The sequence below is a fragment of the Empidonax traillii genome, unplaced genomic scaffold, assembly GCF_003031625.1.
Source record: "Empidonax traillii isolate 1590-97213 ecotype Southwest subspecies unplaced genomic scaffold, ASM303162v1 scaffold188:size807701, whole genome shotgun sequence".
NCBI lineage: Eukaryota > Metazoa > Chordata > Aves > Passeriformes > Tyrannidae > Empidonax > Empidonax traillii.
Genome location: NW_020955381.1, coordinates 215,785 through 231,372, shown reverse-complemented (window position 1 = coordinate 231,372; position 15,588 = coordinate 215,785). Strand labels below are relative to the sequence as shown.

Below are 15,588 nucleotides of genomic sequence, written 5' to 3'. Positions count from 1 at the left end.
GGATGGTTTACTCTAATTTTGTGTTAAAAATTAGAGATGACGTTTGTAACATCGGCAATAAATGATCAGCACTGCTTATCTCAACCAAGGCAATTAGCCTCTAGATATTTTCCAGTTTGGTTTACGCTTTGGAGAAGGGATATATTTTAGCAGAAAATATTCTTTACTGACCTGTCTCTTCACTCAGCTCAGTCCCTTCTTCATTAGCATCATCTGTCAAAAAAATTGAAAGAAAATGGTCACTAAAAATACCAGCAAACATCTAGAATGAAATATTCCATTTTTCAAATTGCCCATATCTTAGTTTGCCTGCTCTCATTTAACATTTTGCAGTGAAATCTGGAGGTGGATGAGAAAAGGAGGTTTATATACTAAACCGGTTACTACCAGATACAGGAGATGCAGGGAATAAAGATAGGTAATAAAATTCTGCATAATTTACAGAATTCTAAAAAATAAGACACGTACAAAATGAAACTGCATTCCCTTTCCTAGCAGAGTTCTTGGTTTACTTGAGAAGTTTCAGTTTGTTTTGTTTCCCTAGAACAACTGGCTATGCTAAGAAAAGAACCAACTTCCCAGAAGTCATATCATATCACGAATTACTATAAATTTGCCAGATAGGACTTTGGTTTAAGACCAAAATGATTCTGTGAAGACCAAACTTGGGCTAGCCAGGAAGAGAGCACTTGTAATCATTAAGCTGACAGATAAAGAAGGTAGATTCATTTCGCAAAAAAGTTGCATACTGGTAACAAAATAACGTCTTACCACAAGTTGTTTTGATGAGGGGAAAAAAAATTATTACCCTTAGTTAACATTTTGCTAATTCAATGTTACAGAGCCTTAATCATCTAATGGAGAGCTCACTGATCAAAGAAGTTTATGTCAACTATGCTCCTGATTCATATAGACTCCATTTATATTATTTTAAATAGAGCTGGTGGGGACTTTTTTACTGAAGGAATGCTTTAAACTGACAGAGGGCAGGTTTAAATCAGATATTAGGAAGTTCTTCACTGTGAGGGTGGTGAGGCCCCAGCACAGGTTGCCCAGAGAAGCTGTGGCTGCCCCATCCCTGGAAGTGTTCAAGGCCAGGTTGGTTGGAGCTCTGAGCAACCTGGTCTAGTGGAAGGTATCCCTGCCCATGGCAGGGGGTTGGAAGGAGATGGTCTTTAATGTCCCTTTCAACCCAAACCATTCTGATTCTGTGCTTTGGACATGTGCAAATTCTGTAGCAAGCCTACAATATTTGTCTAAATCTTAACATCTTTCAAACTTGGACATGTGCATTTTATGACCAACCACCATTTTAACCAAAGGGAGCTTTGCAATATTGTGAGTGATGGTAATGGAAACTCACAGCAGTATTTAGGTCCTGATTTACACCATAAACTCTGCTGAGATCCAAATGCTGTGACACAGGCTAGGAGGATTAAACCTTGCTTTCATCAGGATTTGGAGCCTGAAACTTCAAGTAGCATGAGAACAGAACAACTGGTTAATAACAGAGACGTCCTCTGGGAATTACGTTCTCTATAAGCATTAAAATCACGAGCTTGAGAACTTTCATGGATGCTTTTGAATCCACAGTAGGATCTGCATCCATCCTTCCCCCCCTTCTGTCTCATTCCAACTCATGATCTGGAGGGCAGAGCTTCCAGATGCCACTAAATGACATAAATTGTATTTCTCTTGAACAGATTTTAGTCTGGCCCAAAGGATCAGGACTGACGAAAGTCACCTGCACACCTTACTTCCTTTTTCCTTATTCTGCAAACTGTTTTGGAGGTGAAAAAGGCACATAGGCCTCTACTGTACAAATGTGAATTTGTACACAGAAACCTTAAGGAACTTTGACGACTAATTTTTAAGATAAGAAAATGAAAACTCTTGTTAAAGCCCAAGTGAATTCTGCCACTGACTTCAACAGAGCCAGGATTTTCAACTGGAGTCCTGACATTCTTCAACAAACCACTCAGAAAACATTTGCTTAACGTAGAGATTATTAATTATTCAGTTTCCAATAACATGTTCTTTCCATGGAAGCGTTTATAATGAAACCAGCATGATAAAATTTCAAATTAATCTAACACTTGACATTAAATCAGCAGAATATAATATCTTAACATACATATATCACCTGGTCTTCTGTGGAAGTTCTTAATTATAGTTCTGTAAGTGACTTGGAATACGAAATTCCCTAAGCAACAGTATAGCTTCTAAGCTGGTGATAATGGACACAGACAAGAAATCTGATGTTATTAAAAAGTAGGGAAGTCATTATGCAATATAATTACGAAGAGGCAAAGACTGTTTTTGTGAACTAATTGTGAATTAAAGGCTGATTTTTTTTTTTTTCTGGGGAAAGGAACCTAAGGCTCATTGAAAGGCAGGGAAGTCACTACATCATTTCTCAGAGTGGAAGTTGGGCTCCCAGTCGCTTGGTGACGTGATTTCTGGGTCATTGTGATGCCTTTGAAAAATTTACCCCAATCTAGATCTGAATCTGAGTTTCACTTTGGCACACAGCAGTCCCCAGCCATTTCATGTGTCTATAATTCTTACTCTCTCACTATTAATGCATCTGGTGGAAGCGTTTCCCTGTTAAATATAAAGCAGTCTCTTTCACTGACCTTGGTGTGGCTGACTGAAGTGATAAACACCATGTTTAGCTGACAGAGCTCTATGCCAAAACCAATTATTTGAGACAAAAACCAGTGTTTTAGAAGTCTATATCCAAAATTCATTCACCTTCCCTCTCAAAAAAAAAAAAAAAAAGGGATATTACAGTAGTTTCTTGGTTACTGGTTCTGGAGAAGTAAAAGAAAGTAAAAATATTTTTTATTGAAACTCTACATGCCTAATAGAAAGCAAAATCAGTACCAAGATTATGATAAACGAGATTTGTTACACCTATTTTTGTTTGTTTGTTTGTTTTTGTTTTATTTTGTTTTTGTTGTTGTTGTTGTTCCCTATACATTTTCTTACCCCACTGAGAGGAAACCTTCTAGGGGTTTTCTTTGGTTTGGAATATGCACCAGACAGTCAATCCCAAAGCAAAATTGAGTAAAACCACAGAAGAACCCAAGAGTAAATCTTTGACAGCAGCAAACACTTTCCTAAAGACATATTGTCAGTATTTCTTATCCAAAATCCCCCACTGGAAAGACCAGAGTTGAGATTCTCTGTACCTCTCACCCTTGAAAAACAGGTGACTAGGAAAACAGGCTCTAGGCTGTGCACACATCTACCCACTCTTGGTTACTCTTCTGGCTGGAGAAGCAGAACACTGACTTTCCACATGGCTTCCCCATTAAAGCCCTGGATTTTGGGAAGCTCTACCAAGATGACCTTGCTGGAAAAGGAATGACAGACCTTGCAACCTGCAGCGAGAGGAAAACTGACAGTGACTCAACTGACAGCAAGGTCACCCCATCCCCAAGAAAAGTCACATCAGTATTTAGAAGGCTTGGGACACAGGGAGACCTTCTAATCCAAAATGTGTCACATGGCACAAAATTTTCCAGCTTCTAAGTTGGGCTACAGTACATAAATTTAAGGTATTAGATGGGTGATGTATGGGAGAGTAGTTTCCACTGTTCAAGTACAAAATAATTTACAGTTGAAAGCCAACCTATGATTGAAACTCGTCCTCTAGGTCCCAGGGTAGTTACCTGGGGTAACTGTAAGTCCAAACATCAAAGAGCTTCACATTTGGGAGCAAGTTACTCAAAGCATACACATTTGTGTAAGTCACAGGCTCCCTGGTGGGGTCATGTACCAAAGCGATGCCTGTGACTCTTCCATTGCCCTCTCCCTTGTTTCATGCTGAGCTCTGGGAAACAGAATAATTGCACCATATCTGCTCTTACTGACACTAGAGAAGAGGATGCCTTCTTCTGTCAGATCCTTTCTTTTTCCTTTTGCCTTGCTGGTCAGGTTCTTTCTCTGTCTCCCTAGTCGTGGCATACAAGCAAATGCAAGCCAGATGGCTAAAACCATCAATCTGTGTTAAGATTTATGTTAGGAACAGAGAGGTGAAAGGCTCTAAATACCGCTGCTAATCCCCAAAGCCATTAAACCGCCTCCTCCTTGTTGCTCACGCTTCCATTTGCATTCTCCTTCATGTCAGCACGCGGAGAGCCAGCGCTGCACAAACACCTTTTATTTTTAACTGTGCACGCATTGAGAAGCTCTTACACCAGAGCCAGCTCTACGCTGTAGGAGGCTGCTGCTTCATCTGCATTCAGGTCCTGCATCCTGGGCTGCATGTTGCTGGCTCTTCCCTGCCTTCCTCCAACCTTTCCTCGGCAGCCCAGTCGCATCCTTCAGGATTTGTTCCTTTTCTCAGCGTTTTCTGCTGTTTCCTCACTTCCAGGTATTTCCCTGTTCCCAGCCAGCCCACGTGTCTCAGTCTGCTCCTCCTTGCAAGTGTAGTTCCATGTACTGACCGTAACCAGGGGAGAGCTGGAAGGGCACTGTGGGACTGGACCAAAATCCCCTCTGCAGCCTTGTATGAACACGCTCTGGCAAACAGAGCAACGAGGTGGGCAGAGCTGTACAGGAGGCTGAAGTGACAAGCTGTCGATCATGCTGCTGATGCCTTAAAATACCCCAAACAAACAAACAAACAAACAAACCCACAAACCCCTTTCAGTACTGAGAGCTACAGCCATCCTCCTAAGCTTATTTGCTATGCAAATAATTGGTCTGGCTGGAAAAGTTCCTGCTGTCAAGCATTTCCCTGGTGGGTATTCCATGATCCACCTGTACAGTTTCCACTGGAATAACAGAGGACGAGTGCTGCAAGAGTCTTAAATTTCTGAGGAAAATGGATCCCATTTTGGGTCAGTCTTGAAGAGCTTCTTGCGTTCAGCCTCAGAGAGGGCAGTGGTGTGGGCCAGGGTACTTGCCTGATGCAAACCATTTAAACCCTGATAACATCAGGTTTCCAGACGCTGAAAAGACCAAGCAGGTTCTCAGTCTCCACATTTCTCTCTCACGCCTTTCCCAAACTTTATCCCAAAGCTTCACCTACCTGACTACATGATCATCTTCATGGCCTTAGCGAGCTTTACTGTCATGTGTCTTATGACTGTTTACAATCCCTATTAGTTGAAAATCATTTTTTTTTGGTTGCTGACAACCATTTCTGATAGCTAAAAGGAGTTTCACGACAGCGTACAGGCTCTGTGTCCACCTCAACCTAAAAGTCAATGTTGATGTAGCCCAGTAAACCCCACAAGAACACAAGAAGGTTTCATGAAGCCCAAATATACCTATATGAGGCTTGCAACAACCTAGGAGCTCATCAGCTCTTTTGGTTGTTTTGACTCCTCCAATTCAATTCTCCACTGGGAGAATGTAACAGCCAACAGCCCAGAAAAACACATTGTTTTCTTTGAGTAAAAGCAGATTTGGAAATGTCTGTCAGATGAGATCAACTAAACCCAGCTCTGACTCTTTTCTCCTTTACTAGTCAAAAGTTCTATTTTCTGTAAAGCTTTCCCTCATCCTCAGTGCTCGTAAGATGAAGAAGAAAAAAACAAAAAGGCAAAACAAAAAGGCCCTTAAGAAAAAAGTGATTCTTCTGCTTCAGAAGAAAAAAATAGGACTTCTTTTGGTTCTGAACACTTGTATCCTTTAATCATGAAATCCAGGCACTATATGAGCCTCCACCTGACACCGAGTGAGTTTAATCAAATTTTTTAGTCTAATTATAAAGAAACTTCCACTGATACACTCTGTGTATCCTGGACATATTGTACCACTAGTGGTGTTTTCCTTTCCGTGTTGCTTAGTTACACCAGTCCCACAACACCGGAGCGTCACAGAATGTAAAATGTGTTTGTAGCTTTTGAAGCCATATCAAATAGAAACCCTTAGTACCAGTCTCCTAAGAAGTTAGGCACTGGTGTTTTTGTGTTGTTTTTTTTTTTTTTTTTTTTTTTTTTTTTTTTTTGTCACCACATAGATGGCCTCTTTTATGTACCATATCACTTGATCTGCTGTAAAATACATATACCCACATGAGCCTCAGCTGCACATAAGGCCTACGCAGTAGCTGCTGATCCCACTGTGAGGGAACTGGACAACATTGTTCCAGTGCAGGAAACGGTGCTCACAGCCAGGATCAGATTTGGATTTCTATTTCCCAGATGCTTCTACTTTGCACAAAAGGAATGAGGCACTCCTTGGGAAAACAGGTATCAGATTTTAAAAAAGAACCTACTGCAAAACTTCCTTATTTCCTCTTGGCCCTACAATACTGAAAATAACCAGGTTTTGTTTACACAAGTGTTAAATTGGATGCTTATGTAGTAGTCACACAAAAAGCGGTATATTTTGCATGTGGTGATACATTTCCAAATACAAGCTTCTAACAAAATCTCATCAGCAACCTAAGGCAGAGGCAATCAAATGGAACAACCCCAAATTTAACTGCATCCTTTGAAAACAGAAGCACTTGAGCACATGGAGTCACTCGGTGTCCGTGGCCAGAGAGGACGGGATATTTTGGATGATGACATAAAATGCATTTGGAGTGCCTTACATGAGATGCTACAATATGCAGCAGAGCAGGAAGAAAAGATCCCTGACCAAAGATGTATTCACAGAAGGTATTAACCAGAAAAGGCTTTTGCTTGTTCAATTTCTGCTGCCAGGCACCCATGTTTGAAGGGCTGAGTACAGAAGGCAACAGCAATACACTCCCTTCCCCTTACACCAGTCCCTCCCTCAGCCTAAGGTTACACATAGGCCATGATGATTAATATCTGTCATTGGACAGTCCTTTGTTGGTGGAGCTAATCCTCTTTTTACCTATATTTAAGACCTAGAGGCTCCATAGCACCTCATAGCAAACATTCTTAGATCCTAACTGTGTGTCGGGTGAAAAACTACTTCCTTTTGCTCGTTTCCATCCTGATTCATCATTTCCTGGGACACCTTGAACTTCTTGTGTTATCAAGAGACGGTAAATAACTGCACCTTTCTAATTACCATGCTCATCATCTTCCCTGTGCTCTCCCACACTGTTATCACACACAGCAGCCTGGTACTTGCATCTGCATGACCCCTGAGCCTTCAAGGACATCCTCATCCACCTGCCACTTCGCTGTTTCAGTGTAGCCCCTACCCAGGTGCCTCCCAGGAAATGGAAAGCAGGGATTTGGAGTGAGTGGGCAAATACATAGAAACAGCCATTTCCCCAGGCTTCTGGATTTACTGCAGGCTCTGTTGTCAGCCTCACAAAAGGAGACAAGGAAAATGTCTACAAAATGATACTGGAGCAAAGAAGAGGAGGCCCCATTTAGCAAAGCAAAAGCTCCTTATAACAGCACTTTTATAGGTTATGGACCCACTGCCCATCCATACCCTGCTCCAAGCTGCAACACTGCTGCCACAGCTCCTCCCAAGCCACTGCTGCCTGACACCCACTGAGACATTTTCACTCGTCTCTGCCTTTAACACAGGATTTCCTCCCCAGATTTCCAATCATTAAATGCTGGCATGGAATCCAGAGCAGGCTAGATTGCTGTGAATGCATAAATACTGACAGGTACCCTGGCATGCTCTCAATGGCTTCATACCTACAATGGTCGTACACCATCTCATTGCATATTCACCACCTGAAAAGCCAAGAAGGATCTACAAGAGGTAAAACAAAAGTTTTGCACAGGAGAGAAATCAGAGTCTCTTGGGCATCCCAGCACAACAGCATAGGGACTGCAGCTCCATCAGAACTGCAGGGTCAGAGAAGTGAGACCCATTCGGCTCCTTCCAGCAAACAGCACCTTGCAAGCTTTGTGAGGGAAAGCAGGGAAGAGAGGAAGATGATGGTCTGACTGCTTGTAGTTTCAACCTGAGAAAGCACAGATGATTATCAGCTCTGAATATGACGAGCTGGAAAACCTCTACGGAAATGGGAACAGCAGCTGCAACCAAAACCTTCAGGATGGTCCTCACTGATCAGGAGGAGGGGGTTGAAGTGATACCAAATTCCCCCCAGATATAACTCCCTAAGGTCCATTTCCAGGGGGCTTTGAGCCCTGGTGGTCTTGTTACGCCAGCCTGAACCAGTCAGAAAAACCAGAGCCTTGAGACTTACAAGGCAAATCACTGCCCAGGTGAAACCTCCCATAAAGGATAGTGGGCACTTCCAGTAAACTGCTTGGCACCTATCCACAGAATAAAATAAAGCCCATGAAAAATATTTTGTGGAATACATTCAGGTGATGAATTAAGGAAACGAATCGGCTCATGAACGCTGCAAATGCAAATAGAGAGGCCAAATTTATCAAACGAATTACCCATTTGATACAGGATTACTTACTAAGAGCTAACTTACGACTCCTTTGCTCACAGGGAGGACTGCCCCAGCCCCAGTGCAGTCTGCCATGGTAAGTGGAGAGGGAGATGCTTCTCAATACCAGCACAGAAATTACAATCCCTGCTTAGGAGTTCGCTCACGTATTAGTGCAGGGATCTGCCTTTTTAATACAAAGCCCTTCATTCAGCCATTTAGACAGTTTCCAATTTGATTCCAAGCCTGGGAGATCTCTTAACAATGAATTTCCTCTGCAATTGTAATATATTTGCACATTTATGCACAAGCAGGATGCTGTGCATCCTCCTGAAGTAACAGAAGAATTAATATGAGGCAGTAGCTCTTATCCATATGGTTTGGGTAGGGGGGACAGTGTTTTCATCAAGCAGGATGAAAGCAGAAAACGCATTAAATGTCATAACCTGAAATAGAGGGGGGAGGAAGTTTTCTCAAGATGAAGCAATTTCTCTCTCTTTTTCCTAACACCAACTGATATGGCTCAAAAAAGAAAAAAAAGGAAAAAAAAAGGAAAAAAAACCAAAAAAGAACAGCCTCTTGGACTCAGCATCCTTTCATTAGCTCTGAAAGGACATGAGTCTAAAAGTCTGTATCTTCCATCTATCAACTGGTCTAATAAAAGTGCAAACCTGTCCTCTCTCTAACAATTTTAGCGATGCTTTAGTGAAGTAATTTTGTTACCCTGTTTAAAGTAGCAAGAAGTAATATAACCTTGAGTGCTGCAGCTTCACAGGATGGTCCCCCTTATAGCATTATTTTTGTCTAAAGAACATTTTCAGAAAAAATGGTTCTCCTCTCCAATCCACTGATAACAGGTGGTAGATTTAGAAATACTTTAAGCATTACAATTGAAGATAAACCTTTCATAATATACAACAGCCACCATGAAAAAAAAAGCATTTGTCAAAGGTCCTTACAAGATTATCTGTCTGACATATTAAGTAGTTTGGTGTACACAGTATACAGAAGGGGAAAAAAAAGAAAAAAGGTATCTTTGCCTGCAGCTGGCAACTGTTTACAAATACTCCTAATTTTCCTCCTACAAATAGAATCCTAGAAGTACCTATCACTGTAATGTAAATGTTGGAAAATCTAGCTTTTCAAGGGGGATTAGTGTCATACAGTTTCCTGGTCAGTCTTATAAATATATATATATATGTATATTTAGCAATAAAAGTAATGCCCAGTGTCTGGGCTCTATGTAGAATTCTATTAGAAGAAACAATGCATTCCAAGAGAAAAAATGGCCTGAGTATCAGCTCCTTTCCCGGAAAGCTCACTCATACTAGGAGTAGCAATGAATCCAGCGATGTAAGAACTACACATCTGAGCCAGAACTGCAGGCAAGGATATTTTATATCCCTGAAAGATATGTAGCAAGACATTCTCTCAGATTAAGCAGAGAGAATGTTCCAACACAGCTGAAGGGAGAATGGCTGGGCTATCTCATTTCACAAAGAGATAGGGCTCAAGTTTGTAAAAAGAAAAAAAACCCCAAACTGTTTTGTTGCATCTAGTATGGTAAAACAGTGATCCATCTTAAGGAAAGAGGATTGGTTTTTCTACTGCAACAGCCTTTCAGCCTTGCTCTTTTCCTACTAGAAGTTACAAAAACTTCTCAGCAAAACCCCAGACGTTCAACAGAAAATTCTGTCTGGACCAGGACCCTTAACTTGCCAAACCAGGACTTTTCTGGGCAACCACTGCGATAAGATCGGCTGTCTGAGTTAAAGAAAAGTGGTGCTCTGCTTCCCTTTGGAGCAAGCTGGCTCTGGCTTGGGTTCTGTACAGGCTACTGATTACTGAGATCAGAAATGCTGAGACAGTGACAGTTGCTCTGTTACTGCACAGTTTTGCTGCACTCCCATGACATGACATTACTTCGAAGTCTGTCTCTTCCCCCTATATATTTAAAGTTTGCAAATGGCAAGGCTCTTGGCAGTTGTCTTAATATCAATATTATTACTTGAATAATTTCTTTGGCATTCCACTTGCAAAATAGGCCTAATGATATGTTCAGCTAATGGAACAATTTCCCTATATCTATATTCCACTTACTCTAATGCACTGAGGTGTAACTCCGGCTTCATTTCATTATCACTTGACTAGCTCAAGCACTTGCATGTCTTTTTGGATTTATTAATGCACTGGGTTTAAAGTAATAACTATTTATGTATATAACTCCAGGAATATATTCTTCTTTCTAAGCATTTTCGTCCACATCTATTTAAGTAGATATATTTCATTATGTTTCTGAATGCGAGACGCACTTTAAAAATGCCTTGATGTTTTTTCTCTAAGCTTAAAGTAATACCTCAGTGTTATTCTCTCCTGGGAGCGTTCAGATAGTGTCTTATCAATTTAAATTTAGGGCAAGTCTATCCTTAAAGACTTTCATTTCATTATATTAATAGTTTCACTTAAAAACAAAACAAAACCACCAGTTCCATCAATTTCTTCCACAGTCTAAAAATCAGGAACTCACTGGCAAAGGTAGAGGCAGTTGCTAACTCCTTGACTAAGTCCTCTATGCAAGAAACCAGTCCTGCAAAGAGATGGGATAGCCCTACAGTGGGAGAGTCTGTTGATATCTTGCCCAAGTCTGCTTTGTTAAATGCAGATGGCAATTCACAAGAGACCCCAAAAAAGGGAGCAAACAGCAGATACAATGGTCATCTGGTGATCTTCATCCAAACCTTCAGCTGATGTTCTCACTAGGTGGCATTTAGGATGGGGCTGACTTCAGCTGACATCTGTTGAAGTGGTGGTACCCTGAGGAAAAGTGCCAATTCAAGACTGCAAAGAAAGTCTGAAACTGTATATTAATTGTTTGGGCACTCCTCCAGGAGAGGGACCCAGATAAAAATTATTTCTCCAGGGGCACTTCAGGAGAGTCATTTGGGAAGCTTGTATCTGTCCTGCCTCTCCCTGTCTCCTCACAAGTTGAAGACCTAAGTGACTCCTATAAGAGCGTACCAAACTTGTATCTTGGTGATACAAGACACTAAAATAAGACCTCGTAAATCCCTGACTACTGACCTACCCACAGCAAAGCCTTCATTGAGTAAGGAATAAAGTTTTAGATGCTAAATTGGTTCATTTTAAGGCTATGGATCATCAGACAGTAGGTGCTCAGGTCCTTTGGGAAACCAGTAACATCAAGGCATACCAAAATCAGAACCATTAGTGATGAGAAAATTGCAACGAGGAGTCTATGAAAATGGGTGGTAAGGTCTTTTAACATTCTATACCAAATTATAGATGCTGAGAACTAAACCATCTTTCTCTGGACAGCTGTAATCTTCAGATCAACCTTTTGCATAGTCACATACCTGCAAAACACTGGATTTAGATGGTCTCCACCACAACCACCTCTCTGTAGTCACACATCAAAATCCCAGTTTTAGTTCAAGCAAAAAAAATTGTAAAACCTTTCCAATCATGAGAATGAAAATACCTTTAAAACTATGATTATCTACATAATGTGGTGGAATGCAATTATGGTTTTCTATAACATGAGACCCAACCACGCAGGTTCTCTGTAGACAGGAGTTTCAACAATGTCAGGTTTTAAAAAAACCTAAAAAAGAAATAAATCTTCCACCTTTGTCTCTTTTTGCCTTCGGGCTTGTCATGCTTCAGCTCTGAAGAATCTTCTTGCCTCTCAGACTTTGCAGTCCAAGTGGGTTTTACATTTGTAACAACAATACAAGGCTTTAAAGCATGTTTTCAAAGGCCTTAATGATGAAGGTGAGCATTAAGACTCTTATTTGTTGACAAACTGACATTGTATTCTACTCTGGCTTAATCTGAAGGGAAGGGACAGAGCCAGCAACAGTAGGCAGGGCACTGCCACTTTATCCTATGGGTTGGGGTACACTGCCAAAAAATAAAATCACACAATGAATGGATTAGACATGAATGCAGCCTTTGAAATGCATGTTCAGTGAGCTCCAGACAAAAATATTATTAAGCAGTTAGACACCACTCGATGCTACCTGAATAATTCAATAGGTCTTTAAGTTTCAGCTGTCAATCACTGCAAACTGGAGATTACAAAGTCATCTACAAAAAGCTTTGTTCTTGCGAGATGAGACAGAAATATCACAATTTCCATGCTACCAGCTGAAGCAAAAGGAAAAAAAAAACTACCGCTGTGGCTACTGTGACAACACGTTCCTGTAGAATTAATAGAGACTCAGAATACACCAAAGCTCTGCTTCTAATTACTCCAAGGCCCTAACCACTAGACAGACAGACAGCACGAGGAGTATTTAAGCAACTGCCACTTCTGAAGTGGGTGATAAAACAAAATACTAAAATCTGGATCCTGTCACACAAAGTTGGACTGATGTCAGAGCAAAGCAAAATAAAATGGGAGAAGGTTTAGGGTTGATAAAATTGCGGAACACAGATTTCTAATGATGTATGATAAAAATAAATCACAGGCTTACAGGGAGGGGGAGGAAGGAGGATGGACTAACAAATTTACTATCCACCAGGTTTCCTTAAATTCTAGAAAGCAACCTCCTGTGTGAAATCTAAGACGAATGGCTAACATTTCTGAAGTGCTCCAGCGAGAGCCATCTTTCTCCCATTCATTCTTGCACAGGGACAGCTCAAGTTTAAAGTCCTCATTCAGACACAGTTGGGCTCTAACCCCTGTGGTATCTTTTCAGACCCAGAGAAACCCTACCAGCATCTTTAATGAAAGAGCAAAGTGTGTACTAAGTGTATGGAAAAGAAATACACACCAGGAGCTACATACATTAGTGCAAATCATTTTCTTCTCAAGAGTCAAGAGAGCCAGTGCCACGCACCAGGTTTCGGGAGGAAATACAGATACAGCAGGGAATGAAGGAACTAGCTGTACAGAGCACACAAAAGCAGTATCACAAGCAGTTTTGATGGTTCACACATTTTAAATGTCTGCATTTGTCCAGGATCAGAGCCTCTATGTGCAGCTGATCTTTAAAGAAAAGTTCTCATTATAATATTTGGCTTTGGAAAGAAGAACGGATGCCAACTGTTGTCTTTTTGCAGCACCCTTTTTTGGAAGTCAGATGGTATTCGATTACTATACCTACCCAGAGGGAAAAACTCGCCCATTTTCTTCTTGAAAATTTTGTAGTCAATCTCCAAAAAGACACAGAAGATGATACGATCCACCTGTAAGAAACAAAATGATTCACAGTGAAACAATTGCAATCATCCATATTGGTAATAATTGCCAATAAAGGCAAAGAAATTTTTAAGCCAACACACTCTTATGCTCCAGGCAAACAAGAAAACATCACAGGGCTGCATGTTTTGACTTTATTGTGCATCTGTGTTGTAATTTATAAAATAACCTTTGCAATTGCAGCTCACAACTGTATTCTTTGTAAACTGCCTCCTGTTTATGCAAACTGCTCTTGAGCACAGTATAAATGACTTTTGGCATTCCAGATGAGGGCTGGGATGCAATGTTTGATGAAAGAGTCACATGGGGGGCTTCTAATAAGCATACAAAAGAGTAAATGGGTAAGCAAAGAGCTCTTTTTCCAATCCTTGTCCGACAAACCTATTTGCAAACCCATTTAGTATTTTAAAATGGCTCTAAAAGGTTTCATGTGGTTTTAATTTACATGAAAACACTTACTCTCGCTATAATACAAGCAGAATGCAGCAAAAAACAAAAGCTGATTAGATGACAGGTAGCACACGGGGTAAATAAAACATTTAATATGCCATCTACTTTAGCATGGCTGAGCATATCAATGAAACCACAGCCCATAATGTATGCACCACCCACCAATGAGTTCAAATAAATTCTTTGGGAGATCACTGTATGTGAAAAGCTTTTCTAAAAGACACACACACACACACACACACACACACACACACACACACACACAAAGCTAAACAAAACAACAGAATTCTAAAGCCTTTTAGGCTGAAAAACACCCACACCGGACCTCAGCCTTGAGATTTCTTTGTGTTATCTGTTTGCACTGCCCAGCACAAACTGCCACTGCAGCCAAAACCCAGCTTGGAGGGGGGGCTGAGGAAGGCAAAAAGCCCCTCCTATGGCTGAGCTGAGGGACCTGCAATCCAGTAATCATCTTTTTCTCTGAAGTGCATAAGAGCTTACCCAGAAAGGGATGAAGCCCAAGCAACAGGAAATTCAGCATCTTGTCCTGGTGTCTCCATGGGTAATAAGACGACTGTCAGAGCAGGACTATTCAAGAGCGCCTTTGCACTTGCTAGAAAAAGCAACAGCCTCCCCCCCCCCCCCCCCCCCCCCCCCCCCCGCAGGGAAACAGTGGGAGGAACACTCTCAAAAATGCCTTCTTTCCCTCATCTTCAGTAGAAAATGCTGGGGTTTTTTTGGTGGAGCTGCTCTCACAAGCCAAGTCTAAGCCTTGGCTTCAAAGATGCCGTTATGCTGAACAGCTCTGGACATCATTTCAGAGCCCATTTTGGAGCATCCCAGTAGAATACAGAAGGGGATGAGAGCAGGCAAACACCAGTGAAGCTGGAAAATGCCAGTAACTACTAACATGGACAACTCTGAACCAAAGGTGACTACAAAACCTAAATGACCAAACTAGGCAGAAAATTTCACGGCTAGCGATAGGACAAGGAGAAATGGCCTCAATTTGTACCAGGGGAAGTTTAGGTTGGATATGAAGAAAAATTTCTTCACTGAAGGAGTGGTTAAGCATCCTCAGCGGTCTGATGGAGTCACCATACCTGGAACTGATTAAAAAATGAGTGGATGTGGCACTTTGTGATATGGTTTTAGCGGGCATGGTGGCATTCCCTCAAAGGTGGGACTTTCACTCAAAGCATGGTCTTAGAGCTCTTTTCCAACCTTATTCTGGGATACTATATGAGACTGAAGGTACAGGCTATGCTAGTTTTAAGGAAGAAGGAGGTTTGTGAGCAGGAGAGAAAGCAGCAGGGCAGAGTAGGGAAGCATGTTGGCAGATTTGTCAGCACGAAAACTGCCTGTTGCTGTCTGCTTATATGATGCTCACAGAACCAAGCTGTTCTGTGCATCCCTCGTAAACAAACCAGGCTAGACCTTAAAAACATGCTGGACTGTGGAATCAGCTACTCCTCACAAAGGGTGTAACAAAGAACTTGACTAGTGATGTGCTCAAGCCTGAAAGCCACACTCATCCTTTGTACTCAGGAATTCATAATGAAAATCATCACTGGCCAGAGGTGCTACATTTTAACTATGGGAGTGT

General features: G+C 41.3%; 1 protein-coding gene across 1 annotated transcript in view; it reads right to left on the bottom strand.

Moving 5' to 3' along the window:
* Nucleotides 1-15,588, bottom strand: part of LOC114058799 (ADP-ribose glycohydrolase MACROD2-like) — a 152,332-nt gene that overhangs the window by 76,520 nt on the left and 60,224 nt on the right. Inside the window, exons 2-3 of the mRNA XM_027886506.1 lie at nt 13,438-13,519; nt 172-213 (exon numbers count right to left, since the gene is read on the bottom strand). Coding sequence (XP_027742307.1) covers nt 172-213; nt 13,438-13,519 — 124 coding nt within the window. The remainder of the gene's footprint in view (nt 1-171; nt 214-13,437; nt 13,520-15,588) is intronic.